Raw genomic sequence first — 12,647 nt, 5'->3', positions numbered from 1 at the left:
TGCAGGCAGAGTGCCAGGCCACTGGCTTGCTCTGCTTGCAGGGCAGCGATCTTAATAGCAGCTCTGCCTTCCACCCTCCAAATACCATGCACTGTCTGCCTCCTCCCTGGGATGGGCCTTACTCTGGGTTACTGGTGTCGCTATTGTCTTGGCTTCAGAGTCCAGGGATCCCACTGGGTGGGTGAAAACTGAAGAGCATGTTGGTGTGAGAGCTCCCTGATTGCAAAGGGCAGCCCAGCCCAGAGGGAGGGAGGAGGAGACGAATGGGTAGAGATGGCAGGCGTGCAGAGAGAGAGAGAATGAGAGAGACCGATGGGAAGAGGGAGAGATACAGGGAGCTTTTTCATAGTGTTCCTGTAGGTGGAACTGAGCATGGAAACAATGCCGAGCTGCAGAAACTCCAGAGAACTCTGTGGGAGATGGACGGGGACGAAATCCTTCTGGCAAAAACAAGATGTTTTCCTTGGGTGTGGAGGGGTGTGAGCTAAGCCCAGGAATGTTGATGTTGACATGGGGGGGAGTCTGGGCCAGGGAGCCCCAGCTGCGAAGGTGGGGAGCGCTGAATCTGCAGAGGGGCTTCCCCTTCTCACCACTTCTGTCCCTAAGGCAGGCCCTGGCCATCACTGTGATGCACAGCTTTGCTGGGGCCCACCCAGGTGAGCTCATGGCTTGTCCAGGCGGTGTGGGCCAGGGCAGACGCTTCCCCACTGAGGCTCTGGGCAGTGTGTCTGGTAGCCATAGGGAACCCCTGTGGCTCTTTCAGTGTAGCCTTCCTCTCTCCTTCTCGTATAATGGAGTTTGAGGCGTTTCTGTTTACACCCCCCATTCCACCCCACACACCTTGTCCTCCCCCACTATAATTGGACTCAGAGGGAGCCCCCAGGTGCTCCCTGTGTCTGTCTAGGGGACTAAAGGCTTGCATTCACTATTCCTTCAGGAATCTGTCCATTGGCGAATAAACGCTGAGATCCCAGCACTCCATTTCCAGGAACCGGAGGACCTGGGGGCTGCTGCACCATTGCCTTTGCTATTACCCAGGGGGCCGGCCCTGTTCAGCGTCACCTTTGCTAGTACCCGAGGTGGCCCTGCCCAGCACTGTGTTCTCTCATAGGTGCAGTGATTTCTTTGAACGTGGCTAGCTGTGGTACCTTCTCCCCCATCAGTGCCTTTCACACACGCGTGTGCACAGGGTGACTCCTGCTGACACCCTGCCCTCCCTCACACACAGACAGCTGCCGTGGCACCCAGAGAGGTTAAGGCAGGTTGGAGGGAGCTGGAATTCCACCCGGACAAAGCTGTGATTCACTGGCAGAGAGGCTGCTGCTGCCGCCTCCCTCCAGATTCCTAGGGGGTCAGTAAACAGGGCAGCAGCTCCTCTCAGCCCTCCCATCCTGCTCCTCGCCCGCCCTCTGGTCCCTTCCACTCTGCCTCTCTTCCCTGTGGTGCTGTTTGCCTTTCTCCTGCTGTGGTCTGCCTGGTGCTGGCTGATGGCATTGGGAAGAGAGGGGGACAATGTTCTCTCCTGTGCAGCTGCTGAGCAGCCACACCATGGATCCCCGGCTCTGCACAGGTAGGGGAAGCGCTCCACAGCCTGAGCGTGTGTGTGCCTGCACACACATCTAAAAATAAAGCTGTTCAGATGCATCTGACTTCTGGAGGGAGAAGGATCCAACCAGCCTGCCACCTCGGCAGCTGCAGCCAGTGGAGCTGGTGCTCGATGCAGAAGCGCTGCTTTTCCCCGCTCAGCGGCAGGGGTTTTGTTCTGGGGGAGCAGGTGTTGCACATCTGAGCAGTGCATGGCTGCTTTCAGTCTCGCTCATCTATAGGACATAGTCGGTGAGTGGCAGGCATCGTGGACTTTTAACCTTTTCCTAAACTAGGCTGGAGAGGATCACGCTTCTCGTGGGGTTATATCCACGCACTTCCGTTTACCCCCAGATGGAGAAAGGCCATTGGCCCTGATCCCTGTGCAATCTCCCTGGGGACAGAGGAGGTGGCTATGACCACGCGGGGCTAACCTACTTTGGCAGTGTGAGTATTTGCACGAGAAATGTATTGACTTTCAGTATACAGGTAGCAGCGTTAGTGTGAATGATTTATGATATTCATGCCTAGGATTCCTTTGTACTCTGTGTTTGATGATTTTTGGGATGTTCTCTGGAATGACATGGCAGATCAGGGGCAGAAAATTAAACGTGCTTTGGGTGAAACATAAAACATAAAAACACGCTTCTGCCCCCACTGTGATCATTAAATACCTCCCGGTTCTTTTCTGGGGAGTAGAGGGGTAATAGCCCTAGTGACCTGGCAAAACCCCCTTTGGATAGATTATAAAGCCAGAAGGGACCATTGTAATCATGACCTCCTGTGTCACTGCCCTGAAGTAATTTCTTTTCTGTTCTGCCTGCTCCCGTCTTTCCTTCTGTGCTATTAACATATGGTCCCCTCCTTGCTCAAAACTGTTACAGGGTAGCTACCTTCTTTCAAACAACTGCCACTCCCCTCAGAGATGGCTGCACTCCAGTTGAGTAAAGTGATTCCTGTACAGATCCATTGGAAAGCAATATGGGTTGAAGGGTGCTAATGCATGTTAATTGTTATCACTTCTGAGCCCTGCCAACAAATTAGAACTGGAGGAAAATGTTGTGATTTTTCAAGCAAAACACAGCAACTTCCCACCTGTGAAAACGGAAAATGTTTGTGTGTTTTGACAACGGGCAGCAAGCTGCCATTGTGGTCACACACCAGCCCTCCATCCAGGCACCCCAAACACACAGTGGTGTGAGTGTTTGTGTTCGTGTTGTACTTTTAGATCATGCCTCCCTCCGATTGTTTGTTGGTGTGTCTGGCAATTGGGACAGTCTTCGCTGTTGTCATGGGAGGGAGCTCAGTCTAGTGATCAGAACTCTGGAGTGGGAGCCAGGAGACTAGGTTTGTCTCATAACTCTGCAACTGCCTCACTGTGCGAGTCATTTCCCTGTGCAGTGCCCCACTTTCCCCCTGTCTGTGTCAATAATGCTTCCCTTCGTCCTCAGGGGTTGAGGCTACATTCCTCATTGTAAAGTGCTTTGAGATCCTCAGATTTAGAGCACTCTGAATGCAAAGATGAATAGTGTGATCTCCTTTCTTCAAGTGACTGGAGTGTATGTCTCTGGCATTCTGAGTGTCTCCCTGATTTTCACACGCATACGCTCTCTCTTCCTTCTGGGGTGGGTGCAGAGAAGCTGCAGAGGCTCTGGAAGTTGGGCTCCTGGACCACCAGAGAATGTTCTCACCTGCAATCTTCTACAGGTGAAGCAGGTGGGAGCTTATAGGCTGTCTTTTGTGGTGGCTCAGGCTGCACAACCAGGGCCATTAATATTGTAACAAATCTGTGGTTACCTACACCTTCCCGGTTGTCACTGTGCTGCACACTGCGGCCGCTCAGAACTTAATGGCAGCAGCAGGACTAGAACTTGAAGCCTGTGCTTTTTGGTGCTCCAAAAGCACAAGCTCTAGCCACTTAAGCTGAAGGAGAATCTCCATGTGGAGTCTGCTACACAGCTGAGCAATTCTGACTCAATCTAACAGTGGGATGTGGTCACACACACACACACACGCTCGCTCACTCAGTCACGCTAGTTGATACCAGACTAGGAAAACCTGGGAGCACAAGAATAAAAACCCTTCATCCCCGTGCAGTGTTGTAAATGCTGATCACTTTATAATCTGTTACACTGATAGAACATTCTTCAAGTGTTTTAAATCCTTAACAAGCAACAAAGAGTCCTGTGGCACCTTATAGACTAACAGACGTATTGGAGCATGAGCTTTCGTGGGTGAATACCCACTTTGTCAGAATACCCATGCGTCTGACGAATACCCATGTGTCTGATGAAGTGGGTATTCACCCACGAAAGCTCATGCTCCAATACGTCTGTTAGTCTATAAGGTGCCACAGGACTCTTTTGTCACTTTTTACAGATCCACACTAACACGGCTACCCCTCTGATACTTAAATCCTTAACAAAATCTCAAGATCTTTTGTGATGCAGGCTGGCATTTCAATCCCTTTGTACAGATGGCGAAGCTGGTACATACATGTTAAGGGTTGTGCCCAAGAACACACAGTGAGTCAGTGGCATAGGTGAGAGCAGCAGTCAGACGTGCTCTAGCCACTAGATATCCTGTGTCTGGATACAGTGTGTCAGGTGTTTGTGTTTCCCCCTAGGTTAAAGCAGCGGAAGATGGTGAAGGAGCGCCCTGTGTAACCCAGCAGGCTCCCGACAGTGCCCTCAGGCCCCAGACACCTCTGGAGATGAATCTTTGCTGGAATGAAATAAAAAAGAAATCGCAGAGCCTTCGGTAGGACTCCCCACGTGGAGTGAACTTGCTGGTCTTTGCCCTGGGATTGCCTGCTGGAGATGTTCGGCACAAGCCTTTAGATCTTGTTCAGTTCATTTGCCACCCAAGTTCACTGTGACCTCGGAGCAGTTTCCCCTCTCAGCCTCTAAAGCAGAGACAAATCTCTGAATCACTGACTCTTTTTTCCTCTGCTTGAAATGTATTTTCTTTTCATTTGCCCTTCCTTGTGCTCCCACTCCTTCTTTCCCTTTATCTCCTCCTGTCCCTTTCTCTCTTTTCCCCCTCCATTCCCGCTTTCTCTCTGCTCCTCTCTCCAGTCCTCACGCAGCTCTGCAGCTCTGCGTGTGTTCTTACTGCCCAAGATAAGGTCTCAGGAACCCATTCCCTTCACATCACCTTCCTCTGTGGCCTGCCCCTTCCTTTTAGGAGCATGTGCCTTTCTGCAGCCTTCTGTAGTTGCAGATCCACAGCCAGCATCACTGAGAGTTCAGTTGGGGCATATTAATTTTGCTTTGCCTTAACACACACATCCTGGAAATGGCCCAGGTGGCTACAGTGTATAGCCAAGTCCCTACCAATATGGGCATAGCTGGAGTTCAGGCCGTGTGTACACACAAGTCCAGGCGGGTTGTTCTGCTCTCCCCCACCATGCACTTGGAGATCAGAAACAGCTGAAGGGCATCCTCTCACCTGCCCCTGTTAACACCAGCAAGGACTTCTAATGCTGAGCCCCTGGAAATCTCCCATGGAAGGGATCCTCTGCTGCATGCGAGGCCAGGGCAGCATGCTCACCTGGGACTGGCTGAGGGAGCACCTCCCTCCTGACACCAGTGCAGGATATAGCCATTCATCAGTCACTGGGCAGGGGAAGTTTTCCCTTAGCCTGGCTGCCTCTCCTCAGGGCAGAAGGCACACACTGTGTGAGACTGGGCTGGTGTCCTCTGAACCATAGGCTGCAGGGGCCCACTGCACCATCCACTCTTCCCTTTGTGAAAAGGGGTGAATTCCCATCAGGCCTCATCCTTGTGTCTGTTCTCTATGACTGTTGTGTTCCCATCCCTCCGGTGCAGGGCTCGTCTGGAGGCCTTTTCAGACCACAGCGGGAAGCTGCAGCTCCCACTCCAGGAGATCATAGACTGGCTGGGTCAGAAGGATGAAGAGCTGTCCGCACAGCTGCCACTCCGGGGAGACGTGCTCTTGGTGCAGCAGGAAAAAGAGACGCATGCGGTATGTTTCCAGATGCGCACTCCCTAGAGCCCTGCCCTTGCTCACCAGCTAGGATGAGCTCCTGCCCCAGGTTCCTTGGCATGGAACTTGGATACCTGACCTGGCCTCTCTGCCCACAGCTGTATTTGCAGGTCCCCCTATGACTCATGTTTGGGGCCAGTACGCTGGCTGTCACTTGCACCTTTCCCCTTCCCTTATGAGGCGGAGCCAATGTTCTCCTGAAAAGCTCCAGCCTGTAATTTCCCCAATGAATAACAGATAGAATCAGTCCAGTTTAGAAAGTGAAGAGGCATTTAGTGTAAATTACAAAAAGTAAATCTGCGTTACAGATTTAGAGTTAACGCTACGAACAGATCACAGAACTGGATACTGAGCCTCAGTCACTGACAATTATCACCTGTTTTCCAACTGGTTGCAATAGCCGAGCTCTCAAACAAACTGATGCTGTTCTTTGGTCACACTCGTGTCCTCCCCTCTGCATTTAGGAGAATCATAGGACTGGAAGGGACATCAAGAGGTTATCTAGTCCCGTCCCCTGCACCCATGACAGGACTACATTTTTAAAATACTTACAAAGGACAGTTTCCTCCTCCCTGGACCCACAATGCAAACTGACCATGGTCAGAATGCCTCCCCTTTAATAACTCATGGCCCAGAACACCCCAGTAGTCGCCTATTTCGGAGACATTGTTGATCTACAGATCTCACCAAATCTCTCTCCTCCTTCCATGTGTTGGGATCTTCCTTGAATCCCAGGGCTGTTTATCCATTAACTTTCCTTTGTATGCTAAAGATGTGCATGTACCGTCTTCTCAGACAGAGCTTCTTTAACATGTCAGTTATGTGCTCTGTGCCGGTAGTTCCCTTGTGCGCTGGAGTGAGTAATTCACTGAACAGTTCTTGGCTGAGGAAGGAGCTTTTCAGTTCTCTAACTCAGCCTTTTTTTGGTCATGCTGTGCCTCCCCACTGCAGGCTTTCATGGAAGAGGTGAAGTCTCGGGGCCCATATATTTATTCTGTCCTGGAGTCGGCGCAGGCCTTCCTTTCCCAGCACCCATTCGAGGAATTAGAGGAACCAAATTCTGAAAGTAAAGGTATGTGGAGCCTCCCACTCCTTGTCCTTGTCCTCATGTCAGCATGGCCTAGCTCTCAGACCTTGCATGCTGTCATTCTGAGAGAAGAGAGGAGCGGGGCAGGGTGCAGCATGGCATTGTGTACCGCAGTGCAGCATGAATGAACTGAACAGGCAGTACAATAGCACAGTGTTACCTGGCACTGGCACTCCATATGTCACCATAGGTTTGCCTGCACTGCCATCAGAGGGGTGATCGCAGCACCTGTAGACATATTTGCTTTGATCTAGCGAGCTTGGGTAGCAACAGCAGCAAAGCTACATCAGCACGAACTTTGGCGTAGGCTCTATGAGCCTGCCTGGGACCCTAGGTAATTACTGGGGTGGCTAGCCTGCACTGAAGCCCATCACTGCTATGGGTACTGAAGCTAGCTCGAATAAAGCTAGCTTGGGTATGTCTGCATGTGCTGCCATCACATCTCCGATGGCAGCGTAGACATGTCCTATGTCATGCTGCTTTGTGGTGGGACGAGGCACAGCATGCATGGGGTGTGATGAAGCACAGTGTGTGGCACATGCTGGGAATGACATAGTGTGTGGCACATCCTAGAGCAGGGGTGGACAAACTAAGGCCCAGGGGCCGAATCCGGCCCATCAGATGTTTTAATCCAGCCCTCGAGCTCCTGCTGGGGAGTGGGTCCGCGGCTTGCCCTGCTCCACATGTGCTGTGGCTCTGTGTGGCTCCTGGAAGCAGCAGCATGTCTCCCCTCCGGCTTCTATGCGTGGGACAGCCAGGGCATGCTGCCCCCGCCCCAAGCACTGGCCTCGCAGCTTCCATTGGCTGGCAACCATAGCCAATGGGAGCTGCAGGGGCAGTGCCTGCAGATGGGGCAGTGCACAGAGCCACCTGGCTGCGCCTCCACGTAGGAGTTGGAGGGGGGACATTCTGCTGCTTCTGGGAACTGCTTGAGATAAGCACCACCCAGAGCCTGCACCCCGACCCCTTCCAGTGCCCCAACCCCCTGCTCCAGCCCTGATCCCCCTCCTGCCCTCTGAACCCCTTGGTCCCACCCTCCTGCACCCCAGAACCCTCACCCTGCCCCCCACCCCCACCCCTGCCCCAGCCTGGAGCCCCCTCACGCACCCTGAACTCATTTCTGGCCCCACCCCAGAGCCAGCACCCTCACCTCCTCCTGTACCCCAACCCCCAATTTCGTGAGCATTCATGGCCCGCCATACAATTTCCATACTCAAATGTGGCCCTTGGGCTAAAAAGTTGGCCAATCTCTGTCCTAGAGAGATGCAACGTGGTACATGAGGGCATCGAACAGTGATTTAATTAGCATGCCTGTTAGGCAAGCTCCTTGGAAAACAGCTTAGCCTCATGGGCTAAAGCTATCACTTGTGAGTGCAGGCTGTGATCGGATTTTTTTTTTTTAATTGTGTGCACTTTTATTTGAACTGGTCTTAAGTCAGTGTACAGGTAGCCCCTCCCCTCCCCCACATACTGGCACCACTTCTCATTGGACGCTCAAGGGGCACTGTAAAGCCTTCATTCACATCTATAATTGGGGAACAGCCCATTTGCTTGACAAAAACTAAAGAAAGGATCAAGTGTGTTTTGTTTTAAGGCGGTAGGCAGGAAGCTTTTGACTGGCAGCAGGAGAGGCTGGGACACAGGCAATTCAGAGCTGTAATGCTGAAAGAGGAACAAATCTGAAGATGGAAGGCAACCTGATTGAAAGTGATCTGAATGATAGATTTCATGATTCTAAGGAAAGCCAGGAGTGAAAGCACCAGAGTAAGGACAATGGATTTCAAAAAAGCAGACTTTAACAAACTCAGCGACCTGGTAGGTAAAGTCCCATGGGAAGAAAACCTAAGGGATAAAGAAATTCAGGAGCACTGCCTGACAGTTTCTTAAGGAGATAATATTAAAAGCACAACTGCAAACAATCCTGATAGGAAGAAAAGATAGGAAGAATAGTAAGAGGGTAATATGGCTCCATCAGAAGCTTTTTAATGACCTGAGCATCAAAAAGAATCCTACAAAAAGTGGAAACAAAGACAAATTGTAAGGATGAATACAAAAGAGTAGCACAAGTGTATAGGGACAAAATCCGCAAGGCTAAGGCATAAAACGAGTTCCATCTAGGAAGGGACATAAAAGACAGCAAGAACAGGTTCTTTAAATACAGTAGTAGCAGGAGAAAGATGAAAGAAAGTGGTGGTCCTCTACTTATTAGGGAAGGAGAGCTAGTAACTCATATCAAGGAGGATGAGGTGTTGAATGCCTATTTTGCTTCAGTCCTCACTGAAAAGGTTAATGGTGACAAGATAGTCAAGACAACTAATATTAACAAGGAGAAAAGAACACAACCCAAAATGGGGAAAGAACAGATTATAGAATATTTAGATAAATTAGATGTATTCAAGTCTCCAGGGCCTGATGAAATTCATCTTAGGGTGCTGAAGCAATCTCAGAACTGTTAGCAATTATCATGGAGAATTCATGGAGGACAGGAGAGGTCCCAGAGGACTGGAGAAGGGCAAACCTATCTTTAAAAAGAGGAACAAAGAGGACCTGGTGAATTACAGACCAGTCAGCCTAACTTTGATAGGAGGAAAAGATACTGGAACAAATTATTAAACAATCAAATTGTAAGTACCTAGAATATGATAAGATTATAAGGAATAGCCAGCATTAATTTGTCAAAACCAAATCATGCCAAACCTACCTAATTTCCTTCTTTGACAGGGTTATTTTTACCTAGTGGATGGGGGGAAGCAGCAGCTGTGATATATCTTGATTTTAGTGAGGGTTTTGAAGCAGTCCCACATGACAGTCTCATAAGCAAACTAGGAAAATGTGGGCTACATGAAAATGATAAAAGGTGGGTGCACAACTGATTGAAACACTGTACACAAAGAGCAGTTATCAATGGTTCACTGTCAATCTGGGAGGGTGTATCTGGTGGGGTATTGCAGGGATCAGTCCTGGTCTAGTGCTAGTCAGTATTTTCATTAATGACTTGGATAATGGAGTGGAGAATATGCTTATAAAATTTGTGGATGACACCAAGCTGGGAGGGGTCACAAGCACTTTGGAGGACAGGATTAGAATTCAAAACAATCTTGACAAATTGAAAAATTGGTCTGAAATCAACAAGATGAAATTCAATAAAGACCAGGGCAAGGTACAGCATTTAGGAAGGAAAAATCAAATGCACAGCTACAAAATGGGAAATAGCTGGCTAGATGGTAGTACTGCTGAATATGAATCAACAAGGTGATGTAGTTGCTAAAAAGGCTGATAGGGTGTATTAACAGGAGTGTCATACTGGGAGGTCATTGTCCTGCTCTGTATGGCACCGGTGAGGCCTCAGCTGGATTCTGTGTCCAGTTCTGGGTGCCACACTTTAGGAAAGATGTGGAAAAATTGGAGGAAAAGTTAAAAAAACTTGGCATGTTTAGTCTTTAGAAAAGAAGACTGAGGGGGGGACATGATAACAGTTTTCGAATATGTTACTGTTATAAAGAGGATGGTGATCAATTGTTCTGCATGTCCACTGAAGGTACAAGAAGAAGTAATGGGCTTAATCTGAAGCAAGGGAGGTTTATGTTATATTAGGAAAAGCTTTTTAACTCTAAAGGTGCTTAAGCTCTGGAATAGGCTTCCAAGGGAAGTTGTGGAATCCCCATCACTGGAGGCTTTTGAGAAGGAGGTTGGACAAACACCTGTCAGGGCTGGTCTAGTTTACTTGGCCCTGCCTCAGCGCTGGTGGCTCGACTTGATGATCTGTTGAGGTCCCTTCCAGCCCTGCATTTCTATGTTTCTATGACATGTACTGAAATTGTCCTCTTTTTCTCTCTCCCTTCTCTCTGTCCTTTGTTCCTCCTCTTCCCAATTCTCCCTGGCTTCTCCTCTCTTTCTCCTCTTTGGCTGTCCCTGCGGTGGTTGGGATCTCCTGGTTGTTCACTGTGGCCCTGCTGCTTTGCTCACAGATGTCTCTCCAAGGCACCGGATCCAGAATATCAGCCGTTTTGTCTGGAAGCAGGCGAATGTGGCCAGTGAGCTGTGGGAGAAGCTCACTGCCCGCTGTGTTGACCAACACCGTCACATCGAACGGACACTGGAGCAGCTGCTGGAGGTCAAGGGAGCCATGGAGGAGCTCAGCACAACTCTGGACCAGGCCGAGAGTGTGCGAGAAACCTGGGAGCCCATTGGAGACCTCTTCATCGACTCCTTACCAGAGCACATCCAGGCAACCAAGGTACATCTCACCCTCTCTCTGTTCCTAAGGGAGACCAGTTGCTTCTCTCCAGGATCTCCTCCAGTAAGACAGCATCATGCAGTCTGATAGTCACTATCAAATAGGACTGTGCCAAAATCCTGTCTGGACACTGATAAAACCAGAGGGACCAGTTCATCGTTAGTGTGACTGCTAGGACGAATTTGGCTTGTGATGTCTGTAGGGATAGATAATCCTGAGGTCTTTTCCAGTGGAGCATATTCCCCTCACTGTGTCCTGCTCAAACCATGCACTCTCTGGATAGGACTCTTCTTCTCATTGGCTACTAGTTGGGATCTGATTAGTATCCCAAGCAAGGGGGCTCAATTCCATTGTGGTGCTAGTGAGTGCATCTCCAGTCTGGCTTGCTGGGTTCCTTCTGCTGCTCTAGCTCTCTCAAGGGAGGAGGGTTAGGCAGTGATTCCCACCCACCCCCACTCTCTCAGGCAATGCCAGCCGCTGGTGTACCCAGGCCGGTATCAGAGCGTTGCTAGGGATGTTACAATGAAGGATTAAGGTGAGTGGCTTTTGTCTCTGTCCCACCTTCTGTCTCTTCTCTTTGGGATGGGGGGGCTCTAGCTGTTTAAAGAGGAGCTCTCCCCCATGAAGGACGGAGTGAAACTAGTTAATGACCTCGCACACCAGCTTGCTATCTCAGATGTGCATCTGTCCATGGAGAACTCCCGGGCTCTGGAGCAGATCAACACCCGATGGAAACAGCTGCAGGTAGGAAGGGGCAACGTGGGGGCGAAGGAGGGAAGTTGGGTGCCCCGTGAACAGTAGTTGTACATTATGGGGAAGGGGCTGTCAGAGTGCAACAAGGGTAACAGAGATCTGGGGTCATATGTCTGAATGGGTCTTTTCTGAGAGAGAGGGAGACACCAGGCCACTGGGCAGGGAGGTGGTGAGTCTGCAGTGGGACTCTGGAGAACGGAGGCAACATGAAAGACAAGACACAGCGGGGGCTCAGAGGGGCAGATCCTCAGCTGGTGTAAACGGGTGCAGCTCTGGTGGCTTCAGTGGAGCCACAGTGAAGATCTGGCCTGTGGGGACTGAGAATTAGCTAGGTGAGGGAGTGGGCAGCAGGGTTTGGTTGTTGGGGGATAGGAATCCAGGAAGGTGGTGGATGTGTGTGTGTGGGGGGGTAACTTGGGGTGGTGCATTGCAATGCCATGTTAGTATGTGTGTGATGACCTGTCTAAAAGCTGAAATCCTGGGGAAGTTCACGTTTAACTTCCAGTTTCCCCTTCCCCCAGGCCTCGGTTAACGAACGCCTGAAGCAGCTCCAGGATGCCCATCGGGACTTTGGCCCAGGTTCCCAGCACTTCCTCTCCAGTACGTGAGCAGATCCTCCCAGTGTCCCCACCATCAGATACCCCTGGGTGGGAGGAGCTCAGCACTGTGCCGTTGCTTTGTACAGATTCACACCTGCCTGCCTTTCTTACTGCCTTGGCCACACAAGATTTCCCCCAGAGACATATTCCCCTTGGCCTAGCTTTGCCAGGACAACCCCAATAACCAGCTAGAAAGAGGCGCTATCGAGTGGCAGTTCCTAAGTGACATATGGCATTAGCCAAGGTTGATAGCACCATGATACCTGGAGGGTACTGGATTGAGGTGCTTGTCTATATGGGGACACTCAGGAAAAATACAACAAATCCACTAAAGTGTGAGGTCACTGGGCATCAGTGAGAGTGCATTAAACCCATGGGG

General features: G+C 50.3%; 1 protein-coding gene across 6 annotated transcripts in view; it reads left to right on the top strand.

The window, feature by feature from the left end:
* Nucleotides 1–12,647, top strand: part of DRP2 (dystrophin related protein 2) — a 47,984-nt gene that overhangs the window by 22,847 nt on the left and 12,490 nt on the right. For all 6 annotated transcript variants that reach the window (XM_039489768.1, XM_039489766.1, XM_039489764.1 and 3 more), the window contains 6 exons: nucleotides 4,211–4,344; nucleotides 5,415–5,571; nucleotides 6,544–6,664; nucleotides 10,648–10,916; nucleotides 11,514–11,660; nucleotides 12,191–12,269. In XM_039489768.1, coding sequence (XP_039345702.1) covers nucleotides 4,211–4,344; nucleotides 5,415–5,571; nucleotides 6,544–6,664; nucleotides 10,648–10,916; nucleotides 11,514–11,660; nucleotides 12,191–12,269 — 907 coding nt within the window. The remainder of the gene's footprint in view (nucleotides 1–4,210; nucleotides 4,345–5,414; nucleotides 5,572–6,543; nucleotides 6,665–10,647; nucleotides 10,917–11,513; nucleotides 11,661–12,190; nucleotides 12,270–12,647) is intronic.

The sequence above is a fragment of the Mauremys reevesii genome, linkage group 9, assembly GCF_016161935.1.
Source record: "Mauremys reevesii isolate NIE-2019 linkage group 9, ASM1616193v1, whole genome shotgun sequence".
NCBI classification, from domain to species: Eukaryota; Metazoa; Chordata; order Testudines; family Geoemydidae; genus Mauremys; species Mauremys reevesii.
This window is presented reverse-complemented; position numbering and strand designations above follow the sequence as displayed.